Source organism: Neophocaena asiaeorientalis, unplaced genomic scaffold (genome assembly GCF_003031525.2).
Source record: "Neophocaena asiaeorientalis asiaeorientalis breed wild unplaced genomic scaffold, Neophocaena_asiaeorientalis_V1.1 scaffold253, whole genome shotgun sequence".
NCBI lineage: Eukaryota > Metazoa > Chordata > Mammalia > Artiodactyla > Phocoenidae > Neophocaena > Neophocaena asiaeorientalis.
In genome coordinates, this window is record NW_020174553.1 from 5,285,982 (window position 1) to 5,301,841 (window position 15,860).

General features: G+C 37.9%; 1 protein-coding gene across 1 annotated transcript in view; it reads right to left on the minus strand.

The window, feature by feature from the left end:
- ME1 (malic enzyme 1) overlaps window positions 1-15,860 on the minus strand; it is a 184,510-nt gene that overhangs the window by 27,374 nt on the left and 141,276 nt on the right. Inside the window, exons 8-9 of the mRNA XM_024757451.1 lie at window positions 4,736-4,833; window positions 2,876-2,989 (exon numbers count right to left, since the gene is read on the minus strand). Coding sequence (XP_024613219.1) covers window positions 2,876-2,989; window positions 4,736-4,833 — 212 coding nt within the window. The remainder of the gene's footprint in view (window positions 1-2,875; window positions 2,990-4,735; window positions 4,834-15,860) is intronic.

Sequence of the window (15,860 nt, forward strand, 5' to 3'; positions counted from 1 at the left end):
ATATACACATGATGATCCTCAAATCTCCACTTCTGGGAGCTCGGATCCTTTTCCCGAGCATCAGTCTTGTCTCTCCAACTGCCAAAGGAATACCTCTATCTGAGGTCTCCACGGGCACCTTAAACTTGCTATGTCCGAAACTGATCTCATTACCTTTCCCTTAAACTGGCCTATTCTTCATTCCTTTTTTTTTTTTTTTGGTAATATTAATGGCCACATCACTTACCTATACACCCAAGGAGTCCTGCTAGATTCCTTCCTCTGCTCTACTCCTCCTTCCGTATTTAATCGGTTACTAAGTACGCCAGTCCTGCATCCTAAGTATCTACCGAATCAAACATCTTTCACTGACCCTCTTAGTCACTGCTTTATTTCAGGCCTTAATTAACTTTGATCTGTATTACTGCGACAGCTTTGTAACTAGTTTCTTAGCTGCACCTCATTTCAGTCCATCCTCCACAAGGCCATCAGAGTGACAAGACGCTGAAAACTGCTCACGTTCAGGATTTAGAAGAGCCTTCATCACCTGTCATCACTCGATTCCTTTCAATCCTAATCCCTAAATGTCTCTTCTCACAAAATGTTTTCTTTTGCAAATGCCGTTCTTCTGCCTGGAAGGCACTCATTCATTAACTCATTTATTAACAACATATTTATTGTCAATTACTAGACACCAGTAGGGCTTCGAAGATAGAGAGGTAGAAGACACGATCCGTAGCTTCAATCAAGATCTCAGAGTGAACTTGCCATTCAACTTCCCTTATCTCAGTTTTGCATATAAGAAGTTTAAGATGTCTATGGAGACTAGAGATCAACTCCCAACTCTTCCTTTCAAACTCAGCTGGAGAGACGCCTTGTCTTGGAACCGTCCTCAGCCTCCCTGTTCTTCTCTTTAGTGCGGTGGGAGCACCATGCCCTGTGCACCCCTGGCACCAAGGACATATTTCTGTAACATTGTCATGTGGAGTTGTAACTCTTGGCTTGAGTTTTTCCCACTAGGCTGGGAGCCTCCTGAGATCAAGGGCCTTACTGTGTCCCCACAAGTATAATGCCTGAGCCACAGATGATTTCACTAAGTAAATGTTCTTATTTCATGACAGTATACGTCAGGTGGCCACAGTGTACAATTTTTTATAGTTGTGCTGATTCTTTAAAGCAATAGGAATTTTTAAGCCAACAAACTTAAAACTTTATTTCTTATATACTATAAACAATTACACCGTTACTATTTATTGTTAATAAAATTGATAAAATTATTATTATTTGGTCCCAGGAGATGTTATAAAGGTACTTTCTGTTTTGTTTCACGGTTTTATAGATACTCATGTTCTACAAACAGTTATGCATATACTTTTTCTTCATTTAAAGCAAAATTTCTTGGTCTATATCTTTTAAAAAATGAACATTCTTCTAGCTTTAAAGAAACACAATGATTAAGGAGAATCTGGAATATGGAGAAAGGCACTAAAAATAAGTTTTCAAGTAATATGTATTTGATGCATTTCTTTCTCTTTCATATACAACTCAATTTTTAAAGCAAAATAGTTACATATAATATAGTGTTTTCCTATTTTCACCTAACATTATATTATGAATCCTTTAAGGTTATTTATAGTTCTTTGAAAATAACTTTAAGCCTGTATATTACAGGGGTTATTCCCCAATTCATGTCACAATTATCCTTTATTTAGGTAAGTATAACATATCACTATTATAATTACTGTATGATGAAACATTTCACTAATGTAAATAGTGCTGTGATAACACCCTCACACATAAAACACTGTACACATCTCTATCTCTATGGTAAAGGTTCTTAGAATGGAAACTGTTAGATCAGAAGCATAAACTTTTAAAGACTCTTGGATACACATAAAATCGCTTTCCAGAAAGTCAGCACACATTCACATTTGTTTCTCTATTAAATTCCTGGATACACTGCTTATCACTGGTTTTTTTACAAAATTCACCTTAGGGCTTCCCTGGTGGCGCAGTGGTTGAGAGTCCGCCTGCCGATGCAGGGGACATGGGTTCGTGCCCCGGTGTGGGAAGATCCCACATGCCACGGAGCGGCTGGGCCCGTGAGCCATGGCCGCTGAGCCTGCGCGTCCGGAGCCTGTGCTCCGCAACGGGAGAGGCCACAGCAGTGAGAGACCCGCGTACCGCAAAAAAAAAAAAATTCTCCTTCATGTGGAAGGGGGATTTACAACTATATTTTCTCTGGCAGTTTAAGGAAGAGTGGGTGATGTGCACACCTGGCAGCAGTAATAATAACGCCTTACAACTGGGTCATGGTCACCTTCCTATTAATATTTAGCTTCTCACAATAACCCTATGACGTGGATACCATTGTCTCTATTAAAGCTGGGAGACAACCTCAAGGAAGTTAACACTGAAACAGCCCATTTATTAAAGTTCTTCTCAGGAATTACCACGAAAACCCTCAAGACTCTGGTTAAGAGAAAGTAGCTGGTAAAAGAGTAGCTGTTTCATTTTTTCCCTTCTTTCTTTCCAGCCAGTGTGCAATTTGACAGACAGCCCTTAGTGAAAGGAGCTGGACCGAAGTGTTTCACCCGTATCAGTCTCAAACTACCTCACTTGGAAACTAAACTAATTCACGCGGGCAGACAACCGATGGAGCTGTAAAAAGCCAACTCACACGACAGACGGATACGACAGCCAAGCCATAGTTTTCTTCTTTATTCAGAAGAGTACCCGCCTTACTGTATGACATGGTCATTCGTGTGCAATGGCTACTCTTTTAACACAGTGTTGGAGGTGAGGTAGGTGGAAACAGTAGTTGTCTTTGAGATGGGCGTCCAGAATGGGGTACTGATTGAAATACTGTATCTGGTTAAAAATGAGAAATTCTTACCTTAACTATTAATCCTTTCGAGTCCACCAACCATATCTTCTTCATGGCTTTCTCCTTTGGTAAACCTTCTTTCTCCATGGCCATAACAATCAAGTGCGCAATCCCTAAGGCAGCCTTAAAAACAAAAATGTTTCAGGTTGTTCCACATAATCCCTTATCAAGAGTTACATTTTACCTCATTTCGTCATTGTGAACGAGGAAGTACAAAATGGCTCTATTGACCGAAAGAGCTATATTCTTCACTTGTACTGGGAGTGAAGTATTTTTGTCACATTTGGGTTCTGCTAAATGACAATTATTTACTCTTTTTATTACAACAGAATCACTATTATGCTGCTTTATACTGAGCCACAGATAAATCGGTGATATCCTTGGTTGTCAGCATCTTTAACCCTGTTCATACAATTAAGATTTCCTCTAATAAGAAAATATTGAATTTAAAATAATGAACTTTTCAACCTTGCTTATGAGGCTGTATTGCTTATTGTTCAGTTCAAGCTCTGCTAACTGAATTGGAAGAATGAAGTCTGGTCATCTGGATGAGAACTTGACCAATTAGGCAATAAAATGGAACACTTAAAATATGTGTTCCCGAGCATTTATTTACTCTCTTAATTTGGACAAAGAAAGTACTGTGAGATTTCTTGCAAGACTAAAGGAAACAACTCCTTTGGTATATGATAAATTTGGTGATGATCTGTGAAATTTCCAAAACCTTTTCAGGGACAAACAAGGGCCAGTTTTGAATCATCCAACCATGAATACCTCTCTCCTGCTGAGTACCAAGAACTGGCCTGTGGCATTCAACAAAACCCTTTGGAAATTTAAAGAAGTTTACTAAAATTAAGTACAGCATGTAACAAGTCACAGAAATAAAAAAAAAAAAATCAAATTTTAATGAGCTGTAATTTAACCTTGATTTTTATTCTGATATGAAAATAAATTTGTGACTTACACCCTGAATTCTTTCACATGTTTATATCTTGTAAGTTTTAGCTTCATGTATTTTGCTTTATTTTACGAACAAGTAAAATCAAACCCAACACAGTATACACAGTTTCTTCCAGTGCAATACCTTTTTCATAATCATATTAAATTTGAAAATTTAAGGCTTCTTAAAATATGTATAGCCACGAAGCATCTCCCCATTTAGTTATTACATTCTATAATTCTAAAAAGATTTTGGCAGTTTTCTCATAAGAAGCTCAAACTAAATTGACATTTTAATTTCTGTTTTGGGGGTGAATTATTATAACGAGTCTAATTTTCTTCTTTCAAATGATTAACCCGTAGAAAAGGAGAACAGGAAACAGCATTATTTTGCGTTCCTGCCATCTCTTTCCAACAATTTTAAATGTTTTAGTTCTTTTGCGTGTGAATGGTTACACCGCATGATGAATGTTCCAAATATTTTTTCTAAGAAACTTCTATATAGCTATGAACATGCACATTGAATTGTGAGTCAAGTTAAGAAAATTTTGGTATGTGACACTGGAGGATACTAAAAGTTAGCATCAGCTATAAAAGCTTAAATACTTAAAGGTTTCTACATATAAGTAGTCATACATTGGAAACTTTTTTGGTTCCTGCATGGCACCTTAAATATGCCTAACAAAAACCCACGGCAACATCTGATAATCTTACAAATTGAAAACTGTGAAAATATCTCTATGCCTCTAAAGTCTCCTGTGAAAAATTAATATGCCTCAATACTTAATTTGAAGAACCTTTCAGTAAAACCTATAGTTTCAATAAACTAAAAATTTGAGAGACTACCTCAAACTTCAAATTCATGAGTAATTAGAATGAATGTTATGTTCACTAGTGTAGGAGAACGTAAGCCCTACATAAGGCAGGTACCTCTCCAGCTCCTTGGAATAGTATTGTTTGATCAGACAGCTTATTCTTGGTTATTCGAAGGGCTGCAAGGATGCCAGCAACTGCGACAGATGCCGTTCCTGCAACAAGAAACACCCTGAGCAATCCTCACATGGGCGCTGCTGTATCCCGAATCCCAAGCCTCAAACTGATACTCATGTCTTGAAATCATCACACAACAGGTTAACTGGTGCAGAAAAGGAACCTGCAGTTGTCTGACCCCACGCTTGCATTTGACGTGAAATTCTCAGGCTACTGACACCTGTCTTTTAAGACAGCAACTTACGACTGTTGAAAACTTTCCAAAGAAGAAGGTTCTGTGGCTCAATTTGGTGATGCAGTGACTAAGAGCCTGCTGGAGAGGATGTGGAGAAGAGGGAACCCTCCTACACTGTTGGTGGGAATGTAAGTTGGTGCAGCCACTGTGGAAAACAGTATGGAGGTTCCTCAGAAAACTAAAACTAGAGCTACCATAGGATCCAGCAATTCCACTCCTGGGCATATATCCAGAAAAAACTATAATTCAAAAAGATTCATGCACCCCTATGTTCCTAGCAGCACTACTCACAATAGCCAAGACATAAAAACAATCTAAATGTCCATTGACAGAAGAATGGATAAAGAAGGTGTGGTACATACAATGGAATGTTACTCGGCCACAAAAAAGAATGAAATAATGCCATTTGCAGCAACATGGATGCAACCAGAGATTATCATACTAAGTGAAGTAAGTCAGGAAGAGAAAGACAAATATCATATGACATCACTTATATATGGAATCTAAAAAAATGATACAAATGAAGTTATTTACAAAACAGAAATAGAGTCACAGATGTAGAAAACAAAGTTATGGTTCCCAGGGGGGAAAGGTGGAGGGGGAGGGATAAATTAGGAGTGGGAGGTTGGGTTTAGCAGATGTAAGCTTTTATATATAGGATGGATAAACAACAAGGTCCTACTGTATAGCACAGAGAACTGTATTCAATATCCTATGATAAACCATAATGCAAAAGAATATTTTAAAAAAAGAATGTATATATATTCAAACTGAACCACTTTTCTGCACAGCGGTAGTTAACACAACATTGTAAATCAACTATACTTCAATTTTAAAATAAATAAATAGATAAATAGATCAATAAATAAAAAAGAACATGGGGTTTGGATTCCTAGGTGGATTTCCAGCTCAACCTGTTTACTAGTGAATGAATTTAGAGAAATCATTGTGTTTATCAGTTTGCTCAGCTGTAAAATCACTGTATTATACGAGATCAAAAAATACTAAGTGCTATTAGAAAATTTAAATGTTTTAATTTTCAACTGGAAAAATTAACAGTTAATAGCAACGAAAAACTGATGTTGGTGCAGTCTTTAATCAGCTTCCCACCTATGATAAATCACTGGTGAATCCCAAAGACACTGGACAAAATTAATGTAAAAATTATTTAGGATAAAAACTGAGCTTTCCTCATCATGCCTCATGGTAGCAGAAACTTCACCAGTTCTAATTTTATTACTTTGCCATATAAGCTTTCACAGATCACAGAGCAGTTCCTTTGCTTTGAACATAATTACATGGCTCAATTCCTTCATGGTTCACGTCTGAAATATAACCCTGAAGCTTCCTGCAGTACCTCCCTGTTGTATCTACAAGTTACTCCTCTAAAGTAACGTTCTACCTATGATTCCTAGATCACTCAGCTGGGTAGTAAAGCCTAGTGAAACTTTAAACACCCTCATTTAGTTAAAAAAATAAAAATAAACCAAAAAACATAGATTAGAATAGGTTTGAAGAGTGACACAATGATGAAGCGTTATGTATGCCAAATACCAAACATGCATCAAACATTGCACCATCAGTAGATTTGTTCTTTTGAATCTTTTGGTTGTTTGCTTCTTTCTTATAGAATTTGGTAGTCACAAATAAGATCACAATAAATGATTAATTATTGAAGAGCTGTGTGTCTCTTGCATGTTCTTTATTTAGGAACACAAATATAAAATGCTTGCAATTTTGAGCCGCCATGCTACACATTACGAATTGCAATTAAGTCACACATCACACAAAGGTCACTCTTCTATATATTATTTATGATGAAAGCCTGTGTAAAAATAAGGCTGATCTACGTAAGAAAGATACCATGGCAGGTTTAGAATGGTACTTGCTTCATACAAACAAGATAGATTGACTAGAGTTGTTAAACAGATGAAAAGAGAATTTTAATTAGAGAGGTACAGCTATCCAGACACTAGATGAACACTTATTCACAAACAGCATCTCAAACTGTCTCTACATTGGCCAGAAGTTGGGATTTAAGGGACTCTAAGCTCCCTTCCAACTCTGAGATTCTGTAACTTGAAGGGTCTCTACAGATTCTACCAGCACCCCAAGATTTAACCAGCTGAAGAGTCAAAGTTGAAGTATCATCAACAATCACTGTCCATACTATTGTTTTGATTTTTAAATAGAATTGGGCATTTAAGGATAGACAGAATAAAATATTCCAAAAGATACTAGCTATAATGTGTGATATTTTTATATGGTTATGCTACATCATTCTGCACTAAAACTCAACATGTTTTAAGTTCAGACATATTACCCCAAATAAGGCAAAATAAGTCTCTATCTACACTGGATATCAGAGCCTTATATTTAAAAGTATATTTTATGGGGGTTCCCTGTTTATGATGCAGCGGTTAAGAATCCACCTGCCAACGCAGGAGACATGGGTTCGAGCCCCGGTCCGGGAAGATCCCACATGCCGCGGAGCAACGAAGCCCGTGTGCCACAACTACTGAGCTTGCTCTCTAGAGCCCACGTACCACAACTACTGAAGCATGCGCACCTAGAGCCCGTGCTCTGCAACAAGAGAAGCCCCCACTCGCCGCAACTAGAGAAAACCTGCGCACAGCAACGAAGACCCAACGCAGCCAAAAATAAATAAGTAAAATAAATAAACTTTAAAAATATATTTTATAGTATTTCCTGAGGACATAATGAAACATCTAAACTTCTCTTTACAGAATTAATTAACAAAATTAGAAATATTTAGCACTACCAAAAGGCGAACTTGAACACGATTCTTCTACATGACCTGGTCCTACCGCCTGATACTGCCTTGATTTAAATTTCATTGCAATCAAGGGAGCAAACGTGGCAAGTTGATATTACAGAAAAATGTGAGTCTCCACATTCAGCTGTTCCAAAGTAACTTCTGCTTTGAGATGGAAAACTAAACTTTTAGGAAATCAAAGACAGGTTAAAGTTTATCTTTGTACTATCACTTTTAAAGAGTACTTAACATTTAACATCGTTAGCGAGACACTAAAGGGTCAGCCTTAAACGTGTAGAAACTTCTACTGTCTGTGTGTACATTACAACTTTAAGTCACCACTGATGCTGTCCCTTTGCTGTGGTTATTAAATATCAGTCTTACCTTTTGTCAAAGCATCACTTCTACTAATGCAATTCATTTATTAAATCTGATTAGACTTTACTATATAAAACTAGTAGAGAAGACTTACGTATAGTCCAATTATCACAGTGCTTCACTAGATAAATAGATCAGGTGAAGAACAAGACCTAGAGGCAGGAGGAGGATGAATAAATGTGCTTAAGCACAGACTGAGGCGTTTAGGGCACTTACCCCGGTCCTGAGGGCCGGAGTGTAGGAGGCACCAAGTACCTCTGGAAGTGGGGATAAAAGAGAGGATACACACAGGAAGCTGCTCAAAAATCTGTTGAGAAGTTGTCTGAACCCAGATCCACTTCCCTCTCCTGTCGGCACACAGTTGACTCTCCCACACCCTGGAGGTGTAGAAAGAAACTAGAGGTTTCTTTTCTTTTCTTTTCTTTTTTTTTTTTTTTGCGGTACGCGGGCCTCTCACTGTCGTGGCCTCTCCCGTTGCGGAGCACAGGCTCCGGACGCGCAGGCTCAGCGGCCATGGCTCACGGGCCCAGCCGCTCCACGGCATGTGGGATCCTCCCGGACCGGGGCACGGACCCGTGTCGCCTGCACCGGCAGGCGGACTCTCATCCACTGCGCCGCCAGGGAAGCCCCTAGAGGTTTATTTTCTAAAGAGGGTCTCCGGACTGTAAGGCACCAGACATAATTGTAAGGTTCCAGGGATAATGGTGCAACGGTACCATACTCAAAATAAGAAGACTAAATGAAAGTTTATTCTTTCCCTACTTGGCTTGAAGAATACTGGCAGAAAGTTGACACTGGCAGGAATAATAAATAATATAATAATAAAAATGTCACCTACAATCCCCTTGTCTAGGTACCGTAGTTTTCAACATTCTGATGTACATTCTTACAAGTTCTTTCTCTACCTGATATATGCAAATTCAAGAAAACTTTATAGAAAAATATTTCATGGGAATAGAATCTAAAAAAGAGTGGCTATATGTATATGTATAACTGATTCATTTTGCTGTACATCTGAAACTAACCCAACATTGTTAATCAACTATATTCCAATAAAAATTAATTTTAAAGAATCTCATGCCATGCTTATTATTTTAACATACTTATTTAACATATTTTTATCACCTAAAATATTTTGTGACTATCTTACCATATCAATAATATATTTTAAAATATTATTTTGTATAGTTATAATATCCTATAGGATGAACCTGTGATAATTTATTTAACCAAACCTGTATCTTTGGGTATTTAGAGGCTTTCTGATTTTTGCCATTAAACATAACATCACAACAAATATCTTTATCTGAACAGACATTTTTCCAGAGAAGACATACAAATGGGCAAGACCTCACTAACCATCAGGGGAATGCCATTCAAAACCAGAATGGGATATTACCTCACACCTGTTTGAATGGCTATTATCAAAAAGACAAGGGACCCTCCTGTAATTTGCTACAGGATGCATCTCCCAAATTGCAATTCCTCTGCTCTTCCTGAATAAACTTAATTTCTGGTATTAAAAAAAAAAAGACAAAAAATACCACATGTTGTGAAGGATGTAGAAAAAAAAGAACCCTGGTGCACTGTTGGTGGGAATGTAAATTGGTGCAGCCTCTATGGAAAACAGTATGGAGGTTCCTCAAAAAATTAAAACTAGAATTACTATGTGACCCAGCAATTCCACTTCTGCGTATTTCTCTGCAGGAAACAAAATCACCGTCTTGAAAAGATACATGCACCCCTATGTTCACTGTAGCATTATTTACAATTGCCAAGACGTGAAAACAACCCAAGTGTCCAATGACAAACAAATGGGTAAAGAAAATGTGAAGTAGATATATATATGAATATTATTCAACCACTAAAAGGTAAGATATTCTGTCTTTTGTGACAACAGGGATGAACCGTGAGGGCATTATGCTAAGTAAAACAAGTCAGACAGAGAAAGACAAACACTCTACCTCCCTTATATGTGGAATCTAAAACAAAAAACAAACACATAGATACAGGGAACAGACTGGTGGCAGTTGTACAAAATAGGTACAGGGAGTCAAAAGGCACAGACTTCCAGTTAGAAGATAAGTTCTGGGGGTGTAATGTACAGCATGGTGACTAAGTTAATAATACTATATTGTACATTGAAAGTTGGCACAAGAGTAGCTCTTCAAAGTTCTTATCACAAGAAAAAAAGAACTTGTAACTATGTGTGGTGATGGATGTTAACTTATTGTGGTGATCATTTAGCAATACATACGTGTATCAAACCATTAAGCTGTACACCTAAAATTAATACAGTGTTATATGTCAATTACATCTCATTTTGAAAATAAGCAAATATTTAAACTAACTAGCTAAATGTCCTTGTATATTTGTTTTGCACACCTTCGTCTGCAGAGGATAAATTTCTAAAAACAGAATTCCTGGATCAAAGATCTGCATAATATTAAGATTTGTGACATGTATTGCCACCCCAAGAGTTGTACCAATTTATATTCCCAACATCAATGTACAAGAGTGTTCATTTTCCTAAAGCATCATTAACAGTTGGGATTACAATAAAAATCTTTGCCAGCTTGGTACAGAAAACGAGTTTGTCATCTGCTGTTTAATACGCTTTTTAAAACTTGGTGTGGTTAAACTTTAAAACATGTTTTCAGGCCAATGGTATTCCTTCATTTGTGAAATGTCTGTTCTACCATGTCTGACTTTGATCTTTTCAATTATCAAAGCATTTGGTATATAAGATTAGGCTACATTTACCTTATTTTTAAAAATCCTAACAAGCTAGTTCATTATGGCAAAAATTTCTATGTAAATTACTTAGAATGTCAAGTTAGAGAATAGCTATTCCAGAGAGGGTATTATGGGAAGAAAAATCTCTTTTTGCAGCTGATTTTTTTATTTTATTTTTATTTTTTTTTGCGGTACACGGGCCTCTCACCGTTGTGTCCTCTCCCACTGCGGAGCACAGGCTCCGGACGCGCAGGCTCAGCGGCCATGGCTCACGGGCCCAGCCGCTACGCGGCATGTAGGATCTTCCCAGACCAGGGCACGAACCCGTGTCCCCTGCATCGGCAGGCGGACTCTCAACCACTGCACCACCAGGGAAGCCCTGCAGCTGATTTTAAAGACCAAAGGATGAGACATTATTCTTTTGATCTGAATTTGTTGAATTCTGATGGTCTCCAGATTATATTATTAAATCTCCATTTCTGTTTTCTTTCTTTTTCTTAAAATTCTTTTTTTTTAATGTGGACCATTTTTAAAGTCTTTATTGCATTTGTTACAATATTGCTTCTGTTTTATGTTTTGGGTTTTTGGTCGCGAGGCATGTGGGATCGAACCCGCACCCCCTGCATTGGAAGGTGAAGTCTTAACCACTGGACTGCCAGGGAAGTCCCGTAATTTCCATTTCTTAATAGCTAAGTTGCACACTTCTTCTAGTTAGCAATAATTTATAATTAGAATGCATTAAGGTCTAAATAAATTTTGAACCAAAATCTCTATCATTTAAGATTATTTTAGATCATTAATATAGTAGAATTTAAGTATTTTTAAAAATCAAATACTTTTCATAAAATGCTAATAAATTTAAATAACACATCTGTTAAAAAAAAAAAAAGAAAGAAAGAAAATTCCCCCAAAGGCCCAGTGTAAAAGCATTTATTTACATGGTAAGGCTGTAATAGTTATGTAATTATTTTTGTTGGCACTAGAATGCAATTTCTATGCCCACAGTGAGAAAAGTATGACATCTGTGGGCAAAATAGTAAAAACATAAGGTTAAAAAGGTAAAATAGCAACATATGGGGAAGATGTGTCACTAAGGACACTATTTTGGTATGGAGAAAGCACAAAACAGTTTGGTCATTTCTAGTCAGAACCCCAATAACTTGCCACAAGTTTTGTGTAGTCAGAGATTAGACCCATTTTTCTCAAACGTAACTTTCTGTTGGCTAAGGCAGTAGGACCCTAAAATGTGGAAATATGTAGACTGTGTGTGTGCAGATTATACTTTAGGCAGATTAGTTGAGGTGAAAACTAGTTATTTAATGCTCCATAGGGGTGATCTGCTGGGGGAAATGTTCCGCTGTGGATTCTCAGGGCAGCTCCACATGCAGTGCTCTTGGCTTGGCCTGGCATCTGCCTCAGATTTCCTGTGCTCCTGACTTTAATGCTGATGCAGTCCAAGCCTTGACCCCTAAATTCTTGGCCACAGTTGACAGAAATGCTGACCCTAATTCCTAATTGCTCATTTTGTTTGATGATTTGGATTTAGCGTTCTTTTCCCTAAACTGAACTCTGATACCTATTTATTCTGTAAAATGATTCAAAACTGTGCAATACCGGTCTTTAACGTCTATACAGACATTTCTGTGAGACCCACAAAATCAAAAGATATAGACTATTAAAGAAAGGACAGGGCAGTTTTGTTCAACAGTTAACTGGTGGCTACTTTAGAGACTACTACAAAATGAACTGATAAGTGACTTATAGACACTGATCTACAAAGCCTATGTCTGTAGCATCAAAGGCACTCTATCATTATATATTATATCTTCAAGTTAGGGTTATAGCACGTTAAAATTAGACTGTCTTCATTTCCTTTCTGAAATCCTCCACATATTCACTTCTTATTAATAAACACTCAAAAAAATGAATACAAAAAGAAGAAAATGAAGTTGAAATAACATAAGGATCTTTGTCATGAAGATGGCAGTAAAGTAATAATGTAATTAACGTCACAAAGGATTTTAGGAAAAGAAAGAGTAGACCAATTACGTTAGTGTGCCTCAAAACGTAAAAAGAGACTCATTATCTTTAAATACACTATATTTACACAGCTATGTTATACTAAAGAACTTAAGCATAGTCAATTTTACAAATTATAAAGTATATTTCAGTTGGCAGAGTATTTTCACAAATAACTATTTTGGTCCACAATATAAACTCTACGAGAGAAATATTATCATCCTCATTTTACATGTCAACTTTTCTTTGACCACCTCATTTCCAATGGCATTCATCTTACTCCACTTTGGCTACATTCCTCCTAAGTTTCATCTTGGTTCATCTCTCAGAACTAATCCTTCTTGGAAGAACTACATTAGAATACCTCACTCATCATGGTCGCAATCTCCTACCTTTCCAGTTCTTTACTCAATTATCCCCATTATACCTATTGCTTAGTTTCTTGGGAATCTAGCCCTTTGGCCCTATCTACCCACCCTTATATCTTCACTTCCTTCTCTATCCAACTTAGTGCTATGGTCATACTTTAACCTTAACTCTTAACCCGTTGTCCTTTCTCTGCACAAATACATAAAATACCCAGCATAGATAAACCCAACTGACCATCTTGGCCTTGCCTACTCCTAAAGCTCTTGCACTCAAGCTGCTCAGCCTGGGGTCATGGTATGTTTGTGGTTTTCAACTTCAGTGGACCCTCAGCACCCACTTCTGAATCCTTTTGTGTTTCATGGTCAGATGGCTCTCTAGTCCTCTACAGCAGTTCTTTCAAATTCCCTTTACCCTCATCAAACTTCTAATCCTCTCATTTCCAAAGAAAAAAATAGAAGCTATTATATAGCTTCCTGCCATAGATGAGAAATTAAAACTCAGAGAGGTGAAGTCAATTGATCAAAGTCCACAGCCAATGAAGAAGGAGCAAAGCAAGTCAGTCTGACCCCGGAGTTCTTAACATCTATATGTTATAATGTCTCTCATTTTCTCATTCTCAGTTACTGCCTTCCCATTCTACCAGTTCTTCAAGGCAAACACCTAGGCTCTGTCCTTGGCTACTTCCTCACCCTCATCATCAACAACTACTCACCTATTTCTTAATCTTGACTGGCATTTTCCCAGAACCAGGCACCATCGTCATGAACTTGGACTACAGCAACAGCCTTTAGGCTTGCTCCCAATGAATCCAGTCTCTACACTGAAAACAGTGAAAGGGATCTCTCCAAAATGTACGCCACGCCTACCTTAGCCAACCTAATTCCTTAGTTCGACTCTCACCAACTCTTTTTAGACCAGAGGTTGGCAAACTCTTTCTGTACGTGGCCAGATAGTAAGGATTTTAGGGTTTGCGGTCACATGATGTCTGCCCCAGACTTACAAAAGCAATCATAAATAATACATAAACAAATGGGCATGGCTGTGTGGCAAGAAAACTTTACAAAAACAGACAGTGGGCTGGATTTGGCCCGTAGGCTGTAGTTTGCTAACTCCTGCTTTGGACGTGTTACAGTCACTCATTCCACTAACATTATGTATTTCCTATGGGCTGGGCACTATATTAATGACAAGGTGATGAACAAAACAGACATATTCTTGTCCTTCACAGAGCTTAAAGTTTAGTGGGGAGGGAGGTATTCATTTTTTTAATTATATAAATATATAGAACTGTTTCTGTGATAAGTTCAACCAGGGAAAAATAAGTAGGGCTATGCAAGCCTATGATAGGTAGATTTGACTTAGCACAAGGATCCGGAAGATTCTCCTGAGGAATGTCTTGACTGAGAAGAGATTTGAAGAGGGGAGGGAAGAGTATTCTAGGAGGATGGATCAGCATTTGAATAGACCCTGTGACAGGAAGAAGTCTGGCTTATGTTTGGACCTGAAAAAGACGGTGATGGCTAGAATGGCAAAAAAAAATGAGGTTGGAGAGACAAGTAGGGATCAGACCATGCATTTTGGACCATATTTATGACTTTCATCTTAAGTGCAATGGAAAACCATTCAAGTATTTTATGGAACGGATGATATGACTAGATATCTATGGCAAAAAGAAAACTTTGGCTTGTCACAAAATTCTCAGCTCCTAGGTCTACATCTGGCAAACTGCAGTCATACTATGGAGAGAACACATAAGAAGGGGAAGCAACAGTAAATGTGGACAGATTTCTTAGAAAATGCCCATTATTTAGGAGAGATGATGGTAACTTACCTTAGGTTAATGGAGAGGAATCTGTGGAAGAGACAGACTTTTACAACAGAAAATCAGGAGGATGAGTGATGGAGTGTATTTGGCAGGGAGAGATGAAGAAGAGAGAGACATCAGGAATTCACAGAGAAGGAGAACACACGAAGAAGGCTGGGGAAATAAGAGTTTGATGGTGGGGAGGTTGAGTATGAGATAACTTTGAGACATCCCAGAGGAAATTTAAATAACCAGATGGGTATATGGACCCGGAATTCAAAGAAGTCTGGGCTAAATATATAAATCTGCTAGTGGGATGGTGGCCTTGCAGTATATACCTAAGATATAATAGAACAAAGAGAAAAGAGCCTGGTACTGAGTGTTGCAGTGTTGCAGTGTTTAATAGCTAGTCAGAGAGGGATGAACCTGGAAAAAAAAAAAAGGGTGAAAATTCAAAGAGGTAGGAAGCAAGTCAGCACGGGCATGTGACACGGAAGTTGACGGAAGAGAGTATTTCAAGGAAGACAGTGGGGTCTACAATGTTAAATGCTGCTGAGAATCCAAGTAAGGTCAACACTGAAAAATGTTCACTGCGATGAGTGGAATGGAAGCCATTTGTGATCTTTCAGGTTGCCAGAACTTACTACGGTCTTCCTCCTTTAGATCTCTGCCTGCGCCTTTATTCTACCTGCCCTTCATGAAACAGGAAGAGTAAGATTCTCATTGGAAGGTTTCGGATGTGGGGAGG